The 25,964-nt window shown below is 33.8% G+C and overlaps 1 protein-coding gene across 1 annotated transcript in view; it reads left to right on the forward strand.

Annotated features, from left to right (window-relative positions):
- LOC142337978 (muscarinic acetylcholine receptor M2-like) overlaps positions 1–25,964 on the forward strand; it is a 115,154-nt gene that overhangs the window by 79,315 nt on the left and 9,875 nt on the right. Inside the window, exons 5-8 of the mRNA XM_075387612.1 lie at positions 11,603–11,787; positions 12,170–12,440; positions 17,560–17,632; positions 20,594–20,632. Coding sequence (XP_075243727.1) covers positions 11,603–11,787; positions 12,170–12,440; positions 17,560–17,632; positions 20,594–20,632 — 568 coding nt within the window. The remainder of the gene's footprint in view (positions 1–11,602; positions 11,788–12,169; positions 12,441–17,559; positions 17,633–20,593; positions 20,633–25,964) is intronic.

The following is a 25,964-nucleotide window of genomic DNA, read 5'->3' on the forward strand; positions in this document are numbered from 1 at the left end:
TCAAAACCATTTCTTTCAAAGTACGCAATAAGATCTGCAGTTTACAAGGTTTGTTGTTTTTAATTTACTTTTTCACACTAAGTTGAAATTTGTCCAACCCCGGTTGACTTAAGTTACTGACCACAGAACGAACCATATATGGCGCCTTAGCAATCGTAGAATTGACCAAATGTGGCTTATAAAAAAACTTTTTTGTTTTCTGATATTGCTTCAATTACAAAGCTGCCATTTACGGTTCTAATTATAATAAGTTTCCAGGAATTTTTTTGCAAAATAAACTACATATAGAACTTGAATCAACCTCCTTCCCAATTTATTCAGTCAAATTACTAGCCTCTACCGGTGCCAAATCTCTGTGTAAAATTACTAAATTTTGTATCCAGATTTCACATGTTCTATCTTGATACATTGTACGTGTGAAACGTACAAACACAATTTGCGAATGAAAAGGCGGTGCCCTATATGGAAATATCAGTCACTAAAAATTGAAAAAGTGGAATCGCTTTCCGCCGCGAATTAATTTTTGGGGAAACCATTCACAAAATTGCTGTAATTAGATTTTACCCAATTGCAGTATAATCCCTCATTTTAGTAATCATTGTTCAAAACAGTTTCTTCGTCAAATCTGCCGGTACACTTCGCTTCACTTTGGTATTGTTTAACTTAAAAAGTTAATTTTTTGCGAATTGCCATTACCGCTGAGCGCAAATACTAATAATTGATTTTGGAACTGTTTTCCAATTCAGGTTTTTTAATTTGCGTGTGGAAACTACTTAAACAAAATTTAAGCGCTTCGCACGTCGTGCGTAACAAAAACGATGAGAAGCACCAGCCACATTCTTTGCAACTATTTTTTTGGTACCGGTAGACGCTCGTAATACACGTTGAACGCCAGTTGTAATGGTAGTGGCTCCACTAGGCTAGCGTAATTTTAATTTTTGACGCCTAATTGTTTTCTAATTAACCAAAACAAATTTAGACCTTAACTTCTGTGAAACAAAATGAATCTGAAAAAGATATACAAATAATATTCGTTCAATCGAATGAAAATGCTTATCACGCTAAATTAGAGGAGATGTTATTCAAAAAAGAGCAACGATTATTGACCTGGTAATCATTGCTGTAATTATCTTGTTAAAAATCCTGTCGATACTAATTGATTGGTTTCACCTTATAAAGTTTGAAAATACAGAGTTTTTTGTAAAATGCAGTTTAGTTAATTGCTCCCTTTTTTCACTGATATTAATATTTAACTTGGAAACCTCTTAGAAATTAGTGTTAAAAATATACTTTTTTCTATCAAACTATAAAATATTTTATAGTTGCGACTTTTTTGTGATCAATTTTATTGCTTTCTTTCGTTTTGCTGACATCATGACTTTGGTATGATGTGTGTTCAAATTTAGATATTTATTAAATGCAGGCAGTTATCTTTTTTGTAGAAGTTTGAAACCCAAGACTTCAAAATTTTAAGTTTTCACTCTAAAACATTTTCATGTGATGGTACACGATTTTTCCTTGCGAGATCAAAAGTTAAAAATTTTTCGTGTGAATTAGCGTATGAGAATATTTACAATTTTTTACAAGAACTTTCGGGGAATTTTTCCGTTCAGTTGTTCTCCTGGTTTCATTGATGGTTTCATCAAAGAAATTAAATCAATACGGTTGTGATTTATGAGTTTTATGAACATTTAGTCTGGTTTGAGTGAAATCTTTAGTAACGACACCCAAAATTAGATTTGACAGCTTTTCTGACTTAAAAAATCGTAAAGTAAAGTCCGAGAAAATCGTGTAAGTTTACACGATTTCTCGTGTAAATGAGCCTAAAATTGTCTGTCCGATTTTACCTGAGAAATCTGGTAAAAACACAAATTTTTGCATGATTCACTCGAGAAAATTTTAGAGTGTTCAATGGAAAATTGTTAGTGTATAGTTTGCTGTATGTATTGAATTAGTTTGATATATGTAAAAACTGTGCTGCGAAAATAACATTTTAACAATAAAAATGCAACCAACTGCCTCGATTTTGAGGAGCTCGGTAATCGTGACTTAAGTGAAACTTTAACCTCATAATTTTATGTAACAAGTTGGCATCTTAAAAGGCTATGACGGCCACAGAGTTCAGTATAGTATAATGGCGTTGCTCTATACTGTTTCAGGCCAATTTCATTCCTGTTTCCCAATTATGACAAATAGAGAGCTCTAATTTAATAGAATAATAGGACTAGTGGCTAATATTTATGAAGGGGGGCTATAAATGCCTCAACGGTTTGATTAAAATGACAAACAGCTCTGATATCTATTTAACGTCATCGAAAGAAAAATGTCGCATTCGCAAGGATCTAGAAAAGCAGCCATACGAGATATCTTATTCATAACGAAGATTAACCTAATGTTATCGAATAAACGGAAGAAATTGCTTATAGCTGCTAACGAGTATCATTTCAGAGTTGCAATTGACCTGAGAAGTTTATTCGTTTTTAGTCCGAAAAATAAAGAAATTTAAGAGCCTCTGATCAAATGTCAACCTTGCAAGCGCAAACATTCTTCTAAACCAGGTGTTTTTACTTGTTAAGATGCTTATGAACTGTAGTGCGATAATTGAAACTCAATTTGAAACCGAACAAAGTTATGAATAATAAATTTCCAATCACGTACCATCAAAAGACAGGACACAAAAAACAATCAAATGTTTCAAAACGGAACTCAAGACAATTGAAATTCAGAGTGCAGAGTTATTGTCATGCAATTTGATTCAGTACTTCAAAAAATCTATTTGGTTGTTTTGTTGTTTTTCAAAATCAAAACATGCCTGTTTGTGAAAAAGAAAAGTAAGCTCGATAAATAATAGTCGAATATTCTTTTTATGTATAAAAAGATATTTGAACTACTTTGAAATTACTTCAACGTGCGAATATACAGTAGCATCATTTTATCATTTTAAAATATGCATTGAAACGCATGCAGGTAGCAACGCCTGCTATCAAAAAGTGACAAAAATGACTGAACTCAAAATTTATTTGGTTTCTTCTAATCACTAGTTTAAATCACAACATTTCAAATTAACTATAGCTGAATTTTACGCCCTTTTAAGCGCTTCATTTTCTTAGAAAATATCCGAATTCATCACTTTCAAAAGTTAAGCAGCAAAAGAAGAAACATGCTACAGGGCTAACTGTAATCCAGATCTGTATTTCACATAAAAGTCGGTTCAAAAAACATTTTCACACCGTGTCGTAATAAAAATTACAAATGCACTTTTGAATTATGGAGAATATTTCAAAAGTAATCCAACTATCCCCTTTCCCCATGAATAATTTGGTTAAAAAGTGAAACAGGAAATAGTAATTTAGCAAGAATAAATTAATAACTCTTCAACCCAGACCTGAGTTTCAGAGCATTTGAAACGACTTTTTGCAATAATAAAAACCAAAGTCAGTTACGAAATATTGAATATCAAGAACATATTGTTTCTTTATGCGCAGTTTATCTCCATTATGATTTGATTGGGGTCCTTGAGTTCATCCCGGCTAAAATCTGCGGAGTCTGAAAACCTACTCTTGTGCCGAAATAAGTCGGAGCAGCACAATGTCAAGCTTACAAATGTTGCTTAAAAGATTTTTTTTCTTAATTTAGATACTAGGTAGTTACCACAAAGCCCATTTACCTTAGTGATTACTTGCTACTGAAATAAAATGAGTCAAAAGTGCACGCGGAAGTTCGCATCGCATACAATTTAAACGTTGTATATAATAATTAGAACATCAACAGAGTACCCGCCAGCCAAAAAAGCATCATGTTGTTAGACTTATTCAGTGCTGATTTACTCTGTCACCAACTTCCGGAAATAAAATCAATATGCTCATTAATTTAAGAACGATTTGTTAGTAAGTGGCATTTCAAAACTTGAAATTTATTGCAATGCAATCAATTTAACGTTGCGCATTTGATAAACTTTTGTTGTTAAAAATTTTAGCAAAATAAACAATTAGATAAAAATATCTTTTATTTAGTTTCCGAAGTAAATTTTTTAAATGGGAATGATCTTAATTACTATAACAGCGTTGTTTATTTAAATCTAATATTATTTTTCAAGTGAAATGAAGATACCCAAATTTCAATTCCCTTTAAGGATCTAATACAAAGTCTGCTACTTTTCTATTTATAGGAACTGTTGAAAATGAGACAAACATTTTTTTGAGAAAAAAGCACTTAAATATAAAAAAAACCATGCAATTGATGCCTCTCTTTATCAGTTGGTTCCACAAAGTGACTTTTTAAACAGTTACTCAGGACATTTAGTAGTTTTTCAATTCTGAAAACGTTCTGTTTTTTTCCTCTTTCAAAGTCAATTTGTTCTGTTGCTTATACTGACCCGTTTTGTTCAAAATATTTTGCAGATATCTAAAATAATTAGAAAATAGAACTTGCTATTGTTCAAATTTTCTTTCTCAGAATTTATCAGTCTCAATTTTTCAAATTAAAATTAATCCATAACTGTTTGAAATGTAGGGATAAGTTTGAAAAACTTTACCAGCCAAAATAACATTGTATTTTGCATATTGAACAATGATTAATCGATTCATATCAAGCAAGTTTGTGTGAAAACATTTGAAATCGAAGACTGGCTGCCTGTAACGTGTTAACTCTTTTTTTCTGTTTATTAATTGCTACGATGAAAATACAGTAATTTTCACTAAAAAAATATCGTAATTGCATAAAGAATAGTTTTTTGTGATCATATGAAGAATTGTTACCCGTTTATTTTCAAACTCCAGTGGGCTTCTTCACTAGCCAATATATCCAATGTGGTCACCTAAGCACTCAATCAGATATCTGTTCACAACTAAGGAACAAATAAAATGTTACACCGTTTTGGTTTTCATTATTTTTGTCCATATCAATATTTGATTTTAATCAATTTTAATTAAAAAGTTACACGTGAGTTAGAATAATATAAAATCTGCTCCAGTTTGATGAAATTGAATGCCGTTGACTGCTTTTATGCTTTAAAATTTCAAGAACTACGGGTTTTTGGGTTTTTGATCAGACCCAATTTCGACCATTGTCCAGACTATCGTGCTACCGTAACGCTTTCGCGACCCTATAATTCGGGTCGCACGATGACCCCTCTGTGCGACCCAAGTCGGTCTGATCAGATGTAGCTTCAGTCTGGGACTTTAACCTATGTTGTCTCTTCATCCTCCGGAAGAGCTTGTTCCTTTAATTACAAGAAATTGTTTCACAAACGGCAACTTTTTTGTTGCTTTGCTTTCGTCAGAATTTAAGAACCTTCAAGTTAATCATTTTCGGCGATCGCAAAGTAATCGTGAAAAGATACAAAGATGGGGCATTTTTTCGAGGCCTGAATTTTTCAAGTTTATGTTGCAGTATGTATACTTCACTGAGTTAGTTGTAAAAATTGCCAAATGTTGCTTTTACCGCACAATAGCACCTCAAGTTTCGAGAACTGTAGTTCATAGGCTCTCAAATATGGATACTGTTTTTTATTAATGCTAAGCATGTTGAGTCATGATGTTTAGCCACCCCCCCCCCCCCCCCCACCCCCACCCCCTCTATGTATAACAATCATTTAAAGCGCCCTTCTATCACATCACGCGCACTTTGCATTTGCACGTATCATTATGTAACAACTCATAATGTGCCATTCTGGGCTAAAATAGTTCCAAAAATGGATCACGCACAACTAATTTGTTCAGTTTGTTGTACTGTTTTTTTTTCGTAATATTTGCGTGCTGGGATTAGAAAATATGAGCGTTGCTTTTTTGTTGCAAAAAGGCAGCCTTTTAAATTCAAATGAAGTTCTCAAAACACACTAACTCTTAAGTCGTAGTTGTTCCTTTTGTTTGATGTTACTTGAAAACTCTCAATTTTACAGTCTCTTCCTGTTGGATTGTTTTTTAAGTTGAGGGCGGTGATTCTAAATCGCCTTTCCAATAAAACTTGAAGCCTCTCAGAGGTTATCCCAGCGATTATGTCAGCTCAGACTTATACGCAAACTAAACTTGTTCTTGACTACAATTGACTTAATTGAATTCGACCAGAAATCATTTTGTACCTAAATGAGCAATTTTATACAGCTTGTATCTACGCAATATGGTTAAGCATTCAAATTACGTCTTGTAATTTAATATAAGATTTTTTAAGAAAATTTATAGAACACTTCAAATTTTATGGTGATCAAATTAAGAATTCTTGTGCAAAATTTTATGGATCAATTTTTTCACGCTTCATGTGCGAAATTTTGCGCCGTAAATTAAGGAAAACCTGGAAGTGGGATTTTTGTAGGAATTGACTATTTACGGCTGTGATCAGTCGAAATGTCCCTTTATAAGAAGGAAGGGATTATAAAAAGTGGGAGAGAAGAAAAGGGATAATTTGATGAATTTAAGATCAAAGAAGCAATCTGTTTTATGGTCGTAGCTAGTTGTTCACTTCAAAGGTAATTTAATTAGAAAGGCGTTAGGTGTGCTATTAACAGCCATTAAGGGTTTAATGATCCTTTCTCTTTTACGAATGAAACAAAAATTCCAGACTTACCTTACCTGCTAAGACTAAAATCAAGAGGTCATTAAATTCTTGGTACAATAAATTTTCATTAAAACTATGTTGCTGGTCAGGAAATTTTCCAATACAAAATCGAATAATAAAAATTTAGCAAACTTCCCTTCATAAAGCGTCTGACGAAGGAAACAGCTCACTGATAGTAGAACTTTTGAGTTCCGTTTCGTTTTGCTGTAAATTTGAGAATGATGCTTACACGTGGCATTTTTGGCGAACTGGCTCGATTGAATATGATCGTCCATTATTGAAATTTCTACAAATTTATTATATTATATAAATGTGAGAACTATTCTCAACTTGTAGAACTAAATATACTGTTAGAAATGTAGAAACGCAGCTTATGAAATAACGGCTTATGAAATAAAAAAAAATGTTCTCAGGGAAAAGGAAAGCATTCCCGGATTATGAACTGAAAAAAAATATTGTTCTCAGGGAAAATGAAACCGCTCCCAATTCGTTGCCAACATTTCGGAAAGATTTTGGATTCTCAATCAAAGTTTAAATGTGGTTCGTTGTTCTTGACTCTCAAACAATTTCAGTCAATGCAACTCCTCTTATTGTCCAATTTTTATTCAGAACTTTTTCGTCATTAAAAATCTAATGGATCCGACCGACTTTAGTGGGAGGAGGGGAACTATTTACCCAAATATGTTTTTTGGTTCAGTCAATTCTGGTCGATCGATTTATTCATCGAAGAGAGTTGTGATTGGTATCATTAGAAAGCTCGCACAGCGTGGAACATGGAATAAAGAAGATTTTTTAATTTTTTTTTTTTTCTGAGTTATGGAGTTTCAAAGATTTGTGAACATTGGAATGATGTCCGTTGCTTTTGTTCACTTTTTACGGAATTATTGCTCAATTTATCGTTAGTTTTGATGAAATCTGTTGATTTTGTTAACATTAGTTTCGCCTCAAGAGCCAGAAGAGGAATCGAGACTTTTTTTATCTGACAATTTGAGATTTAAAACGTTTTTTTCAAAATTCAGCCTTTTTTCCATGAAAAACGGCACCAAATGTTTCAAACATTTCTTCGGCCCATTTTCTTTTTAATTTGGAATTTTGTTTCTTTTAAAATTTTTCTGGAACACCAAATTTGTTGATTTCTTGCCAACCAACATAAACAATCGAATTGCACAGAAAATCTTTCATTTTTGATATAATGATTTTGTTGCCAAAGTATCCATTTTGATAAACAAACGTAGCTGTTATTATTGAACGCAAATACTTCATCAAGGCTGGGTTTGGTATCTCCGTGGTTTCTGACAATCAAAAATAATATGATTCCATTGAAACAGTGTCTAACGAATGCTACCAACGGTTCCGATGGAGTTACATACGACTCTATCTATTGTTTGTAGTTGACGGCTGGTGGTTAACTTTGCCTCTTTTTATTCAATTTCTTCTTGACTTGTTGAAAAGTCCGATTATTTAAAGGTTATTTCTTCTGCTTTCGGATGAAGTACAGGTTGATTTTTTAGATGAGTTTTTAACTGATTATTGTGACTTTGTTAATGATTTTTTAAAAAAGCATAAAGAAATACTTTTTGTGTTAGACGGGAATCGGCATTTTGTTTTTTTTTGTTGCTTGTCCTGTCCCGTAGTTTTATTAAGAGCGGGTATTCTAACGAATGCTACCAACGGTTCCAATGGAGTTACATACGACTCTATCTATTGTTTGTAGTTGACAGCTGGTGGTTTACTTTGCCTCTTTTTATTCAATTTCTTCTTGACTTGTTGAAAAGTCCGATTATTTAAAGGTTATTTCTTCTGCTTTCGGATGAAGTACAGGTTGATTTTTTAGATGAGTTTTTAACTGATTATTGTGACTTTTTTAATGATTTTTTAAAAAAGCATAATGAAATACTTTTTGTGTTAGACGGGAATCGGCATTTTGTTTTTTTTGTTGCTTGTCCTGTCCCGTAGTTTTATTAAGAGCGGGTATTCTAACGAATGCTACCAATGGTTCCGATGGGGTTACATACGACTCTATCTATTGTTTGTAGTTGACAGCTGGTGGTTTACTTTGCCTCTTTTTATTCAATTTCTTCTTGAGTTGCTGAAAAGTCTGATTAAGTAAAAGTTATTTCTTCTGCTTTCGTATGAAGTACAGGTTGATTTTTTAGCTGAGTTTTTAACTGATTATTGGGACTTTTTTAATGATTTTTTAAAAAAGCATAATGAAATACTTTTTGTGTTAGACGGGAATCGGCATTTTGTTTTTTTTTGTTGCTTGTCCTGTCCCGTAGTTTTATTAAGAGCGGGTATTCTAACGAATGCTACCAACGGTTCCAATGGAGTTACATACGACTCTATCTATTGTTTGTAGTTGACAGCTGGTGGTTTACTTTGCCTCTTTTTATTCAATTTCTTCTTGACTTGTTGAAAAGTCCGATTATTTAAAGGTTATTTCTTCTGCTTTCGGATGAAGTACAGGTTGATTTTTTAGATGAGTTTTTAACTGATTATTGTGACTTTGTTAATGATTTTTTAAAAAAGCATAAAGAAATACTTTTTGTGTTAGACGGGAATCGGCATTTTGTTTTTTTTGTTGCTTGTCCTGTCCCGTAGTTTTATTAAGAGCGGGTATTCTAACGAATGCTACCAATGGTTCCGATGGGGTTACATACGACTCTATCTATTGTTTGTAGTTGACAGCTGGTGGTTTACTTTGCCTCTTTTTATTCAATTTCTTCTTGAGTTGCTGAAAAGTCTGATTAAGTAAAAGTTATTTCTTCTGCTTTCGTATGAAGTACAGGTTGATTTTTTAGCTGAGTTTTTAACTGATTATTTTGACTTTGTTCAGGATTTTTTAAAAAAGGTATGAAGAAATACTTTTTGTGTTAGACGGGAATCGGTATTTTGTTTTTTTGTTGCTTGTCTTGTCCCGTAGTTTTATTAAGAGCAGGTATGATCGGCTCTCCAATGCCGATGTAGTTAATTAATTCTTTCATTGGACTTAAAACTAATTAGTTCTTAACCAATAATTCTCCAATTAAAAAATTTTATGTGCACTTTTGAATTTTTTTCCTACCTCAATTGGTAGACAATAAAATCAAAAATTTGAGCTGGGTCTGAACACTATGCGTAAACGCTTATTACCGAGTCTTCCTTTTTTATGTCTTTTAAAACAGTTCTAACTAAAAATTATTTCTTTGAATTTAGTTTTTGAGGCGTAGTAGGCTGCCTTCAATTTCAGATAATTTTTTTTATTCATAAGTTTGAAAATTTAGCGTATTACATATAATAAAACTGGACATCGATTTTTAACAGGTACTGTATTTAACTAAATGTTCATTTCTATATCTTAAAAAAGTTGACGTAAAAGTTGTTGAGGTTTTCTTATTACAACCTCCTCTATGGTATATTTTCGGTATTTGTGGAACTATACCTATTATGAACCTTAGTATTGGAGTTATTATGAGAAAGACTATAGTTCTATTCAAATAGAAAACAATGTCACTCCCTTTAGCATCTCTTGTCTATTTTTAGAATCAGAGTTGGCAAAGATTGACGTGAAATCAGAAGTCACCCATACTGGTTTGTTAACATTTCTCTTCCACGGAGCAATTTTTCATCAGGAAGTGAAACTCGTCGAGAGTATTAACAAGTGACAGGTGTTTAATAACGTACGAAAAACACGTTCATTTTTGATATGTTTTCTCCGTTCTCCAAATTTTTTCTTTTGTTCTAATAAGAGATAGAACAAAAAAATAATTGGGAGAGCTCAAAATTTCACACATCGCCTGAAGTGGACGTTATATTTGTATGATTTTGAACTCCTGCCGCTTGTTGCTACTCTGGAACAAGATTCTGCTTTTGATCAAAAATTGTCCTGTGAAATGGAAATCTTAACGGTTAAAAAACTGGTTCTGATGACTTTTCATTTCAAGTCAAGCTTTGCCAACTCTGGTTTTGGTTTAGAACTCTAGTCAAGTCCTACTCGAGTCCTAGTCACTTCTTGGCAGTTCTTGTTTTACGCGCAATGAATAATTCAGACGACGCTTTTAGAAAACAGTAATTATAAGTATTGCACTTCATAATTGTTTCTAATTTACCATTTTTTGGCACATTTGCAGAATGGAAAAAAAAATTCACCCAATCGGGTGGCCAAAATAAGCTGATGTGCTACAATTTGCTGTTTGCCAATGCATCTTTCATTGTTCTATCTTTCCTGTTCAAGGCTGGTCATTTTGGTTTGAGCCTTGACTGAAAACTTGCAAGACAAAAAATTGATTTAAGTCTAAAACTTGCACAAAAAAAATTGGATTAAATTGATTGCACAACAATCCAAGTTTAACCTGATACACTACTTTTTAAATTTTACAGTTCTCTAAATCAACTCCAATGCCATTTAACGATGAGTCTTGGGTCAAATGATACCAAGTTTTCACAATTTAATTTGTGTAAGACATTTTCTTTGATTGACTACATAGATAAAAACTTGAGGAACATGATGCACGCCGTCGAAGTCTTCGTTCAAAATTGCTCTCGATCGGACTGTTTCTACCGAAATGTCGTTTGATCATGCCCATCCAGAGCTTAAGTCCAGACCCATAATCAGACCATGGTGGACTTCCTTCAAATTGATTAGTGCGTTCTTGATCTCGATCAATTTTGCGTATGACCACTTTTTACTTCGTTCATTTTATTTCATAAATGTGCTCCGCTTGTCCTAAAGATTTTCAACTAGATATGGTATTTTTCATTAACAAACTGATTCGGTTAGTTCAGGAAAAATTACTGCGGGAAATGGACGAGTATTTTGAACCTTAGTAAATTTAAATAACAAATACTATACCAATTTCAATCTTTTTCGTTTGTACCCCCAACTCCAACCCCCCCCCCCCCCCCCACCCACCCACCTCCACCCCAGACGCACATGCCTTATTTTTACATAGTGGTTTACAATGTAATGGCAAATGCCCTATAACTGTAGCAAGCATATAACTGCTGGGGGAGGAGGGGGTAGGGGTTCGGGTTAGGAGCAAAAGGCAAAAGATGTGCCTCTTTGTTTTAGCGGGGACTCCCCCAGTACCAGACAGCGCGTGCTATGTGCCCTATCAGGAGAACGTGACCCTGAATGTGGCGATAGCTGTGATGTCCTTTTGGGTGCCTCTCTTCATCATCATCGTACTATACATTCAGATATACAGAGTCGCCAAACGACTCTCAAAACGCAGCGAAAGACAAACTAAACTCAAGGTACTTTAAACGTAAATTAGACTACCCGGGTCGAGGTTTTTGGGTAAATTTTTGTAAGAAATGCGGTGATTGCGGTGAATGCGGTGACAATAAAAATTTCACCGCATTTCACTGCATTCCTTGCAAAAATTCACCGCAAAATTCACCGCATTTACAAAAATTCACCGCATCGAATTTTAAACTCAGAGAAAATGTTTTCAAAAATTTCAAATTTTTAAAAGTTTGTTAAAAGTTTCTAGCTATAACTTTCCCTTGTTTAGAATTTTTTTCTTGGTGAAATATCGGGACTCACTTGTTTTTCATACTTTGCAAGAATAGATCCAACTTTTCATACTTTGCAATCGAACTGGCAATCCCAATGCATTGTTTATCCTTTGTCCAGGTACTACGCACGATGGAATCCAAAACACCAGTTCTCAAAGTGCGAGAAGTGACCACAATAGGGAATACAAATCAAATGGGTGCCAAAACTATAACAGACACAGTCAAGACAATGGGGAGGAAAACTACACATGCAGAAGGAGGGGGAGCTACAAATATGGGTGGTTACGGGGCAATCGGGGGCAGTGGGGGTGTGAACAATCAAAATGGTGCCGCAATTACAGCCGCAAATCGTCTCAAAATCAATCAAGACAGTCCTAAACAGAGCATCAGTTAGTATTAATGTGGCTTTAAACATGCATAGTCTGTTGGTGTTAAAAATCAGCACTGAATCGGAGACTGTCAGTACTGAACCGGTAACTGAGAGTGAATGAGAGTCTGTCAGTATACCCGTAAGAAAAATTGGTACTTCAGGGGATGGTATTTTTGTACGGTCTGATGCAGTCAAAAATGGTTAAATAATGCAGATGTCCATAAATACTATCCATTAAAAATCTGAATTGAAAATTCGAACAAAATCACGTACGCTTCGTGAAAGTTAATCGCATAAGACTACTGGTTTTAAAGAAGAACACTTTATTTTTTTATTAGTTGTAATTAAGTATAAAAATGATTACAAATCTATCCGTTGTCTATAAGAAGATACAGATATGAGAGGAAGAATCATCTTGATAATTTAAGTCAGCATGAATGTAAGGAAAAAGCAATAAACTTGACAAAATATTTGAAACCAATAATAATCTTTTTGGACATAATGGTTTTAAATTTAAGGAAACTGCAGCAAGTGTAATATTCGTGTGCGCAAGTAATGTAAGCGCAATCTTTATCTTTCACTTGCAATATTGGTGTGCCTACCAATACACCAAATGGTCAAAAGCTCTCAAATAATGGGCATCTCTGGCTATGTCACGCTTATCGTATAAACAATTTACATTAGGTTGTCCTCTCTCAATCTTGAAACAGTAGGGGAACTCATCTTGACTATCGTAAACTTTCTTTCCAAATTCCATTTTTCGAGAAAATTTTTTTAAAAGTTTCAATATTCATGATATCGGCAAATTCAAATTGTTTCTATCGCTTTCGTTTTTGCCGGTTCAAGATAATACATTCTGTTTTTGAATGATTAAGTTGTAACTGTAAATTAACAACTCGATACGTCAAAAATCAGTAGTCCAGTGTTCAAATATTTAGGCTGCCTAAATTGGATCAGCTTAATAATAGCCGCCGTCAGCTTCTTAACGGCTATTATTTAGGCGTTTTCCTATTTTAAAATTCGCTTTACCTTTTGATCACGTTTTCCGTTTTACATAAGTCACGATTACCACCTTTTACTTCTGACTTACTGCACCCACTGTTGGTGCATTCAATTACGCTGCGTGGTGAATACTGTCAAAGTCAAAAGGTCAAAATCAAAAGAAACGGGGTAAACCGATGAAGCCCGGTCATAAAGTCATTGAGAATTTGGTTATCAAATTTCATTAGTGTTATTGCTAGCTGACATTGGTATTAAGCTTATTAGCTTTCAGTTTAGAAGCTTAATTAATTATAGATTTAGAATCCATCTGCAACTGCACGCCAAATTTGAACACCTTTTGACACTAAAAAAAAACAGAAAAAAAATTTGATCAATTTATTTCTTTCTGTTTCAATCTCGATGTGCAACAAGCGCCTCAACGGCGGCTATTTTCCGGCAATCTGCCGGGTATGTTCTAATTTTTTTCTAAATAGTTTTCATAATCCATTTGTAGTTTTTTTAGGTCTCGTTTTTATTTATTCATTGAAAATTCTTCGAATTGAAATTTGGGCAATCTGTCTAATTGTTTTTTTAAGAAAACGTGGGTATGTTAGGTATCCTCGTACGCTTCATGAACTCAAGTTACTATAACCGAGGTGTACGTTCTACTTCCTGTGCCTTTTACTAGTGACCAACCTCATACTCTAAGTTCTGAATCAACGATGCTTGTTGAGGTAAGTTAAGAACCGAAAAAGTGCTGAAAGATAAGCAAAAGTTTGACAAAAAGTGGTAAAACTATTTTTGAAAAACATTAAGAGAACTTTAGATTTTTTGTAAACGCGGATCGTCATTCAGTCAATGTAAAGAATTTATTTGACTAATACTTTTTTCATCTGTCCGCTCGGGCCGGATGCCCATTTCAAAGGGCACGGAGTTTGAGTTTTTATGTGAAGTGAAAACTTTTACCAAACCTCGTGAGTAAGCTAACAAGAATGGGTGTGTCTCACACTTACGACTATAACCGTACTTGTGTCCGGTACATAAATCACAAATACGAGTCACAACATAAGCAGCTCCATTACTTTGTATACTTTCAACCAAAGATAAGTCGGAGTGCCGGCTTACCACTCTGGAGTGCGTGGCCAGGACAATTAATATATAATCGAGGTTTATCAACTTGGCCATTCAACTTTTTCTGCTACATTGTGTATATCATCACCTGACACCTATCATTCACACGTGGACTGTTTGTTTGAGCATATCAAGACAAAACACACTAAAAACACATAGATAAAAACTGTAGGAAAACAATATATTGCTTTGTACTCCGCTGTACTAACTTTGGTTACTTTTCTAGGACACCCTGTAGGTCTTCGTAAGATTTCAAAACAAATGAAGCATTCTTAACTTAAGTAGCCCTAATCTCTAAAGATCTTAGCAGCTGACTACAATTTGCAAGAATGTCTCAACAAATTAGCATTGGACCGCTATCAAAAACAAAAAAAAACAAAAACAAAAAAATCTCAGAAAACAGTCGTTCTCCGTTAGACTTAAAATTTTCTCTTCAAAATTGGGAGGCTGAAACTTTGCTTTGCCTGCTTTGCTTATTTTTTGAGAAATTATTTTGATGCAATATTACTACGCTTGACTTCATCGGCAGTTTTTGTTGCTTCAAATTGAACACAAATTTACAACTAAGGCACCTAGTTAAGTATCTGAAGCAAAATTGATTTAAACAAAAACAAAGCAGAAAAAAATGCAATAAGGAATATAGGGACAAATTTTTGATTAACATAACGAGAAACTTTAACTATGTAAGTTGCAAACATATGATAGTTTTTCTTTAAGGTGACTCTTGAAATAATTCCCTGATTGCTTTTATTTGTTTCTATAATTTCCTGATAAAGAATGAAAGCCTGGATGTGCAACTAGTAATCACAAGACTACCAGTTATTTACTTGAAGAATGAGAATTTTTCAAAAATTGCTAAAAAACAGTACAATAGAACAATTTCGCAAATAGCACAGCTGCTATCAATGATGTTAATAAAATTAGGACAAGCTTGTCTTCACGGCTATTATATTTGTAACTTTAAACTACTTTGAGTGGAGAGTTTTTATTTCAGTAGTTCATAATCAGATAGATGTGTTTTGTTTGCAATTCAAACATTTCTTTCAATTACAATGAAAATTAATTTTTTCCAACTACCCAAGGTTTTTGGTGGCCGGTCGTGACTTATACAAAAAGAGTGTTATCTGAATTGATTAAAGAAGTTACATTTTTTATACTCCAGTATTTTGATAATGTAACCGTAGAAACACCTTTCTAGTTCACTTTTAAAACCTTCCAAGTTCACAAAAAGTTGAGTTAGAGTTGAGTCACACTTGAAAACTTTGGCTCCGTGGTTCTTGCACCATATGGTACTTTCTACCACAAACATAAAAGAAGCAGCTACTGGAGAACCAACTGCCACTTAAAACAAACATCAAACTTGGTGAATAAATACTGAATCACCAAATGGTGTGTTATTTTCATCCCGCAACGTCAGATGTCGTCAACCATCTGACGTGGCGCAGATGGTTCTCTCTCGAAACGAAGTGGAGAGAGAGAAATTTCTGAATTGAAAAAACGGAACACACCGAGAATCCTGAAAATCAGTTGGCAGAAAAACTGTTAAAAAATAGCCAAATTTCTGACTTGTAAAACTCTACTTACTTCCGCACATTCTCCTCACAAACAAGCTCTCAGACTAAACTTTAGTTTTTTTTTCTAAAATCTAATCCGACCGTCATGAAACTAAACTGGTAAGCCAAACTTAGTATAGCTCATAAGTTCCAGCTATCCCCGCTGATTTGAGAACGAAGAGCCTTTTATAGATGTTCAATATTGTAGCTTTATATTTTAAATATTATTAGATTGGAACGGGTTTTCTAACTGTATACATAACTTGGTGAATTAATAACTTATTTAACCACATTAGTAATTTAACTGAGACTTATACGCACTAATCGGTAAACCAAGAGCGATAACACAGCGATTGGTTTACTTTATCATTTTCGAGGTTGTGGACAATTCGGATATATTCTGGATACAGCCCCGATTATGATAATAAATTTACAACATTTTTAATATTAAAAAATAACATCAATTTAGGGATAATAATATAAACAGTTGCTAAAGTTTTGAGAAATTGAATTTTGTCTTAATTTAGAAAAGAAGACCGAATTGTTATTCTTATTGTTTTTCAAGTTGTGGGTGAAAACTGTTTAATTACTAATTTTAACTAATGTTTGTTTCAGTCATTATAAACATTGCCATTTTAATCAACCTGCCGCTTTACCCAATGCCATTTTATCCTTCGCTCTTTGATCTTTTCGTTCAATTATCCGAATAAAATTAGCAGCCACTATTACAAGGGTTATTTAAAAAACCTAAATAGTTAATATAATCCCATGCTCGGTTGTAATTGTTTCATATGAAGAGTCCCACGTGCCATTTAACTATATAATCGCCTAAATAGTCATTCTGGTGATTTTAACAATGGGGTAAATTAAAATTGACATTGGGTAAAATGGCATTGGATAAAATGACAGGTTCAGTAAAATGGTATTGGGTAACCTTAACTAAATATGAATTGGAACTTGGAACTTTATGTGCACACGCACTTAAACTATCCTTCTGGTTCATTTTAATGCTCTAATTTCATATGGCTTAACATGTGTTAGCTTTTAGTAAAAAAAGGTTAATCATATATTTGCTAATACGGCTTTTGGGGTCATTAACCAAGGTATCGGTGAGGTTAGAGTATTGAAAATGTTGTTTTACTTCAGCTCCAAGAAAGGGTAAGGTGTGAAATATAGATGCTAATAGTCTATTTAGTTAAATTAGGGTTGTGTGTATTCTTTCCAACTAATAACAATCTGAACCCCATAATCAAGTCACGTTTCCTACACTTTTAATGAAGAACCATTTTTCACAAAAATTATCTGTTTTCACACTATTTTAAAAATATTTATTGGTTTAAATAGAGCCAATAAAATTTATGACCTCTGCCCTCTGAAAATTTGACTTTATTTGAGAAAAAATGCACGAACTGACACTAATTTAAGAAATTTAATTTCAATGTGAACAAAGTGAATTTATTGTTTTGTTTACAGCTGTAGTTGGACCAACAACAATGGGCGGTGATCGCAGTGTCACTTCACAACAGGAGAAAACAGCAAAAAGAAAGTAAGCGATCGTTATGTAGACTGATCGAGTTATCAATAAATTTATTCTAACACTAGGCTGCTTTTTCAACATTAGTTTCAGAATTATCTTCAACAAAACTTTACAACTTAGTGAACAAAATATTACATAACTTTTGTTGATAGATTTATTGTCAGTGAAATTTTAATTTGGTCGTTTGTTAGAATAAATCATTTAAATTTCTAATAGTTTGACAAAGAGTTTCTTCTGAAATTTCAGCACGGTTTTGTTAATTGATGGCAATGTTTCGTTCGGGTGAACAATTTTATTGGGGGAATCAGTTCGTTTAAAGTACTTCGTATTTCGACTGCATATTGAATGTGTTTCTTTTCTCCCGGTGGTCAAAATTTCAGTTTCATATGACTGTGTGTCAGCAGAACCTGATAGATGTTTTTTGTTTCCGATGTTCGGCAACTTACTGCAATTATTACACGTTATCAGAATTTCAAAACGCAATTAATACACGTTATCAAAAGAATTTCAAAGAATTTCAGAAAAAGATGGAAAAGAGTTTGAAGAATGTGGCAAAAATTGCAATAAATGAGTTTTCATGAGGCAAAAATTGCAATAAAATGTTGTTCCCGGTTTAAATCACGTAAAATCCGTCAAACAGATCAATTTCTCATTAAAAAGATAATAAAAGATAGAGGTATGCAACACAAACACTAAAACAGAATTTTTGGCACTAAAATGTTGATAAACTTGTCCTCAAATTACTGGAGCATTATTCATGAGGGAGGCGGGGGGTTGAAAAACACTTAGAAGATTTTTTGCTATTATTCGTAGGCGTTTTCACATTACGAATTGCGTTTTGCGTTTTGTCACGGCAGAGGAATTTGTCAAAACATAAGTAATGAGATTGTTTTCTTGCTTTTAAGACCGTGGAAAAAAAACGTGCAAGTAAACGTAATCCGTTAAAGCAGTTAAGACCCAGGATATAAGTTAGGGGTTTTGATCCTTACTTACAACCGATTGCCTAGACGTAAAATTTTGCCCTCCAGTTGCCCTCCATTTTTTGTCCTCCAATTGCGATAATGTGTTAAACAACACGTTACTATGTAAAATATAGCACGTGCGTCTGGGTAGCGTAAAAGATATATGCCCACTAAGCTGGGGGAGGAATACAATAGCTCCAAATATTCTCTAATTGCGTCTTGTAGACAGTAATGATGATATGCTGCTTGAAATAATTGAAAAAAACACCGTTGACAGATCGAGAGACCAGAAAACTGTTGCTGTATTAATTTTGATAAATTTCAGCTTAAATTTCTTGTTGTTTAAATGCATTGTACACAATTTATTGTATAGGTTGTGTACGATAAAAAGAAATATATGGCCTGCAATTGGCATGATTATTTATGTATTTTTTTTATTAAACAGAACTTTGCCTTGCAAAACTAGATAAGAGAATTGCAAACCGTAAACAATTTTCCTTTGAACTGTGATAAAAAGTTTTAAAAAAATTAAATCAGAGCTAAATCGTCTCAGAACTCTCTTTTTCAGTATCATGCTACCAACTCTTTTTCTGAACTTCTTTTGTCTGATGAACAAGTTTTTCATTGAGTAAATTGTTATTGCAGGAAGTTTTTGCGAGAAAATGTTAATACTTCGTAAAAGAAGTTCTGGTAGAAAATTGTTTGCAGTATCTCACGATGAAAGGCACCTGAGCTAGTAATTTCACTTTTTTGACCTCATGGATCAATTTTTATCACGTAGATTGTTTGCGGGTAAACAGAACATTTTGATACATTTTTTTGCTTGAAACTTTTATGAATCAAGAGCATCATCTTTTTATTACATTGAATTTATTTTGGAGTGTTTGTATTGTCTCAAAGGCTTATTTTTGCTCTTAGATCTTAAGAAGTATGTTCCCCTTAATTTTCAAAGAAATTTTCAACAAAAGATTTCTTTGTTTCTCGAAAACTGAGTGAAGCGTGGTACAAAAATTATCAGAAAAACAAATAGAAAAATGTTAGCTCAAATGAATATTGACTGTTCAAAAAACATGGCCGCTACTTGGCATTATATTTCTAAACGTTTGGTAACTAACAAAATGTTGAGCAAAAGTTTTTTTATCTCTCGTGCTCTCTGTAAAACTGCCACAAATTTCATTACTGAAGCTTCTGAGGCTACTTTTAAATTAAGTACTTAAACAGAGCTGAGAAATCTGTTTCTTATCATTTTGTCTGAAATTGTGAGACATTTTTTGTACTTGAAGGAGATACCAGATGACCAGATCTGGTGTATCCCATTTATCTCTAGCAGATTTATGGTGACAAAGCTATTTCTCCTGAGTAAAGATCTGCCTAATTTTTTCTACCTTAGTCCAAACATAATGACAAGTCTGCAAATTTTGCAAAGCAATTTTTGCGAGTGTCCCTCTAATCAGCAAGATCTGTACGACTTTCCCAATAATTTATAAACTAAACTTCAATAGCCACATTTTTTTGCAAAATACAAGTGTGACGTTAGAACTTTTTAAAATCTAGGGCGTGAAGAGAGCTGTTCTTCAATTCAACTTTTCTCAATTCTTGATTTTTTAAAGGTTCGCAAATAGTGCCAAATTTGACTTTAGACGATGAAAAATTTTTAATATTTGCAAATTTGATATATAATAAAACTACTATAATTGGGGTGGGGGTACAAGAAATTATGTTAAGACAAACCCGAAAAGGCAGAAAAAAAACAGCAGATTTAATCAGAATCTAAAAAAACAGCAGAAGATTTAATGAAAATCTTAAAAACAGCAGAAGACTTAATCAGATATTAAGACCTCTATTTGGGATTTGTGATCATATCCATTACCTGCCTAAACCTCAAATCTATCCATTCAAAATCGGGAACTGAATCAGAACGTCGAACATCATGACCTACCATGACGTAATTAGCAAAACTAACAAACAAACTGGAGAATTCTGACTGACCGTGGCTTGTTTTCCTTAGCTGGCAAACAGCCATGAACAGATACAAAGAAACCAAAGAGTAAGTATGCCTCTAAAGCTATTATGTAATGCTCCTGTGTATGATTACGTAATTTTTGTATTTCTTGTTCTGATTGACCTAACTGTGTTACGTAACAACTCCTGATCAATCTTTGCTGTTTCAACTGTCTTTGCGTGATGTTTTGTGAACAAATGACTGAGTGACTATGGCCTGATTAATCTGTTTTCATAATATTCGGTATCTTATTACTGCTCATAAACTGTTTAATGGTTAGTTAAAGTGTTAATAACTGTTAATAACTGTTAATAACTGCAATATTGATAATATTGTTAATATTGATAACTGCAAATGATTTTTGATTGTTTTCTGTTCAATTGGCTGTATGTGTTGTTTATTTTGGCTGATAAATATTGAAGCATCATAAAAAAAACTGATTGAATATTTTCCCAAAATGCTTCCTGTTTTGTGGCTTCTCTTCTGAAAAGGTGACGGTTACTTATTTTTGTGCTTAATAAGCTCAGGTGATACCTCTGAAAAATTTAGCAGCAAAAATCATTGGAAAAAAAGATTTCAGCAATCAAAAATGTGTTCTAAATATCGACCAACTCGAGCGTTCCAATTGGCCTTGCCGATAATTTAGTATTAAAATCCTACCCTGGTTGTGGGATTGAGAATTTTAGGGCACCAATTAACCCACAAACAAAACAGTCCCAAACCAGAGCAAAGTTGCCTCATTACGTGGCAAAAGTACATTTTCTCTAGTGAAATTAATCGAGCTTGCCACTATTTTCATTGACAATGTTTTAACATCGACACTCTTTGTTACACTTGTCCGCTCTGTCGCTGTTGTCAGGGGTTACGAACCTCGATAGTTAACAACTTTTCAAATTAAAATAACCCATCGACTAACATAACCCGGGTTGACCACCATAAATAAATCTTGGCAACCATATACCTGACCATACGAAATTTCAAATTTAGGCTGAAAAAGCGTGAATTAAGTGCCTCTGACATATTTTGGTGGTGAAAAGTACCTGTTGAAACTTTGAAAACAATTCAAGTGCATGGTTTCTTGGCAACCATATATATGACCATAACGTTAACCATTTTTCATTGTGAATAGCAACAAAGGACTCTTGCCACGTAATGCTGTACCGGCCCGATTAGCTTGGGGGACTCGAACCTACTAACTGCAGAACCGCGATCTGGCATGCTATAGTTACTATTTCAGCATAGCATTGGTGAAACGGTAGGTAAAAAGTAGGTTCGAGTCCTTTAAGTTAATTCTTTAGCAGTACATTAAGTTAGTGAATACTACTTTTGGGTTGCTCCAAAGCTGTAATCAGATCTTCCAAGACCTTGGTGACTTCTGATCAGAGCGTTCAAGACCAACATTGCTTTTGCCCGGGTCGAGGCGTTGGTGCTATTTTTGCTCATTTCTCGATGCAAGAGAAATTAAAACCTCTGAGAAGTCCCAAAAATTTGACGACCGGCTCAAACGCGCTGAATTTTGGAAATGAATGGCCAATTTGTCATTTCTACAAAAAGTTTTCTGTTCTTAATCAGTATTTCTTAAAATATTTGCAGTGCCACGTCAAAATTTTCCATGCACTTTATTCAGCACAATTTCCAGAAACAATTTCAGCACTTTTTCGGCGCTTCTTATTAAATAGACAGCGCTAATTTACCACTGAAACACAATTTCAGCGCAAATAAAAACCTTTTGGAAAAAATTCCAAATTTGCAATGTTAATTTTAATCTGTTTAGTAATTCGTTGAGAGTTTTTCTCCATAACAGTCTACTTGACAACATTGTTGTTCGATAAGATTGTGAACTACGATTGTGAAAACTTCATTAGTGTTTTTCACATTAAAGTTTTCTTGCTCTAATTATTCAAGTAAATAGTTGTAACCCGATTTCACATTTTACTCGTTTGAATTATACTTGAGTTCTCTTCGTGCTCATTTTGTTAACCTTCTCAAAGTCTCGAATGTCAGTGCACTTCACATGGGTAATAAAGAAAACATGTATAAATATAGCGTGATCTTTTTTTACAATCGAGTGCAATTTTGCACCAATTGGCGCTCCTGTCGTGTTGTCAAGCAGACTGTAATGTGTTTTTAACTCTATACTTTATGCAGTCAACACAAAGAAATATATGCTTAAATACCAAGAAAAATCAATACAGTATAAAAATGAAGAGATTAGTGTGAAAACTGTAATTTAAAAGTTTATTTCAGTTTCTGTAAGTTCTGTCTATTATTCTGTGGAGGTAAAATTTGCTGAGTTAGCCTTGAAACATTACTGGAGAAGCTTTGAATTAGCACTAAAAATAGTAAGTTGAGCTTTATTAGTGTCAAAATAGTAATTCGTTGAGAGTTTTTCTCCATAACAGTCTACTTGACAACATTGTTGTTCACAAAAGGTGCTCTACGGGGGGGGGGGGGGTTGTGTAGAACACCGTTAAGATTGTGAACTACGATTGTGAAAACTTCATTAGTGTTTTTCACATTAAAGTTTTCTTGCTCTAAATATTCAAGTAAATAGTTGTAATCCGATTTCGCATTCTACTCGTTTGAATTATACGTGAATTTTCTTGCTGCTCATTTTGTTAACGTTCTCAAAGTCTCGAATGTCAGTGCACTTCACATGGGTAAAGAAAACATGTATAAATATAGCGTGATCTTTTTTTACAATCGAGTGCAATTTTGCACCAATTGGCGCTCCTGTCGTGTTGTCAAGCAGACTGTAATGTGTTTTTAACTCTATACTTTATGCAGTCAACACAAAGAAATATATGCTTAAATACCAAGAAAAATCAATACAGTATAAAAATGAAGAGATTAGTGTGAAAACTGTAATTTAAAAGTTTATTTCAGTTTCTGTAAGTTCTGTCTATTATTCTGTGGAGGTAAAATTTGCTGAGTTAGCCTTGAAACATTACTGGAGAAGCCTTGAATTAGCACTAAAAATAGTAAGTTGAGCTTTATTAGTGTCAAAACTGCAAATTTGGGTGGCGTTAATTAAACGCCTGAAAATTTGTAGAAACGACGCTGAGACAACGCCCAAAAAATAAGCACAACAATTCGTCTAAATTAATCAACGCTTGTGTATACAGTGAATTGATTGTTAATTGCTCCTGAACAAAGTTCATAGGAATTATTGTGAACGCGTTCGTCTTTTTTTTCATGCAAATTTTTCGTTTGACCATTTTGCGCTTTTCTTCTAGAACATTCTTTGACTTCTCAAGTGACTTTTTCACGCTTTCGTTCTTCATTTTTGAGGGATCTCTATTGCTCTCACTCCGATGTAAAGCTTGTTGCTAATATAAAGTCCGTTGCAGCATAGCAAAAATTAGGGCCAAAAAGCACAGTGGGCAGTGCATATGGCTATGAAGAAGGAGGTCAATGGTTCCAATCCCAGTGGATTGAAATATTTTTACATCCGCCTGTCGTTCGCGAGCAGTTCTTCTGACATTAGTCGGTTTATGTTTATATTGGCATATACGTAAATATTTGGCGCCCATTTTATGAAAGTTCAGCGCTTTCAAACCCTTACCGCAGCACCACGCCCTACATGACACCAAACTAATAGATTGTATTTATACTAAATCTGTTTTCCCCGTCTTTCGCCAATGATCAGAAACAGATGCCAACTTTAAGAATTTGATTTTCTAAAGTTTCTGGGATTTTTTTTTCGTTTTTTTGTGAAAATGGCGAAAAAAGTGAATTTTAATTGTCATTCATTCAGTTTAAGCTACTTTTTCAATTGGAAGGGAACAAGTGACTCCAGATAGGAGTTTTCTTGTTTTGCGTTTGAAAACAAATCTTTTTCTTGGGAAAAATTTTGTTTAAGTGGAACTAAAGAAAGCATGAAAATAATGATTTTGGAGCAAATCTGCGTTTGCGGAATTTGGCGACAGAGCAAATCAGCACTGAATCATTTTTAAGACATTCTTTTTTTGTTGATGGCCCAAATTACAATATGTACTCTGTTCATGTCCCAAATTACAATATCTAGCATTGATTTTCGATTAAAATTTAACAAATGAAAGATTTTATGTTCATTTTAACTACTGCTTACAAAATTAGCTTTGTATACTATTCGAACTTCCGCATGGGTACTTGTAGCATTTAATTTGCGTAGCAAGTATTAACCATTGAGCTAATTGGACTTTGTGGTAATACCTAACAACTAGTTTAAGTGTAAGAAGCGTGTCTACCATTACAGTAGCTACCAGTTACAAGCTACACAATTATGACAAGGTGGTGCTTATTTTGCGCCTAAGTATTTTTTCAGACTATACAGGATAAAGTTAGCCTGGGTGAGCTCAATGACCTCATTTCAATAATATGGAAGACAAATTTTGCATTAAAAACTTGAAATACACTTGACAAGCAATATTTCCGCACTGATTTCGGATTTTACAGAACTGACTTCGATATTGATATCAAAACTGACTTCGGTATTGATATATATATATATACATATATATATATATATATATATATATATATATATATATATAAGTTCAGCACTGAAGTGCTGTGAGACGAAAGTCCGGTTTGTTTAAAAGAAAACATGTATAAATATAGCGTGATCTTTTTTTACAATCGAGTGCAATTTTGCGCCAATTGGCGCTCCTGTCGTGTTGTCAAGCAGACTGTAATGTGTTTTTAACTCTATACTTTATGCAGTCAACACAAAGAAATATATGCTTAAATACCAAGAAAAATCAATACAGTATAAAAATGAAGAGATTAGTGTGAAAACTGTAATTTAAAAGTTTATTTCAGTTTCTGTAAGTTCTGTCTATTATACTGTGGAGGTAAAATTTGCTGAGTTAGCCTTGAAACATTACTGGAGAAGCCTTGAATTAGCACTAAAAATAGTAAGTTGAGCTTTATTAGTGTCAAAACTGCAAATTTGGGTGGCGTTAATTAAACGCCTGAAAATTTGTAGAAACGACGCTGAGACAACGCCCAAAAAATAAGCACAACAATTCGTCTAAATTAAGCAACGCTTGTGTATACAGTGAATTGATTGTTAATTGCTCCTGAACAAAGTTCATAGGAATTATTGTGAACGCGTTCGTCTTTTTTTTCATGCAAATTTTTCGTTTGACCATTTTGCGTTTTTCTTCTAGAACATTCTTTGACTTCTCAAGTGACTTTTTCACGCTTTCGTTCTTCATTTTTGAGGGATCTCTATTGCTCTCACTCCGATGTAAAGCTTGTTGCTAATATAAAGTCCGTTGCAGCATAGCAAAAATTAGGGCCCAAAAGCACAGTGGGCAGTGCATATGGCTATGAAGAAGGAGGTCAATGGTTCCAATCCCAGTGGGTTGAAATATTTTTACATCCGCCTGTC

Source organism: Convolutriloba macropyga, chromosome 4 (assembly GCF_964194025.1).
Source record: "Convolutriloba macropyga chromosome 4, txConMacr16.3, whole genome shotgun sequence".
In the NCBI taxonomy this organism is placed as follows: Eukaryota; Metazoa; Xenacoelomorpha; order Acoela; family Convolutidae; genus Convolutriloba; species Convolutriloba macropyga.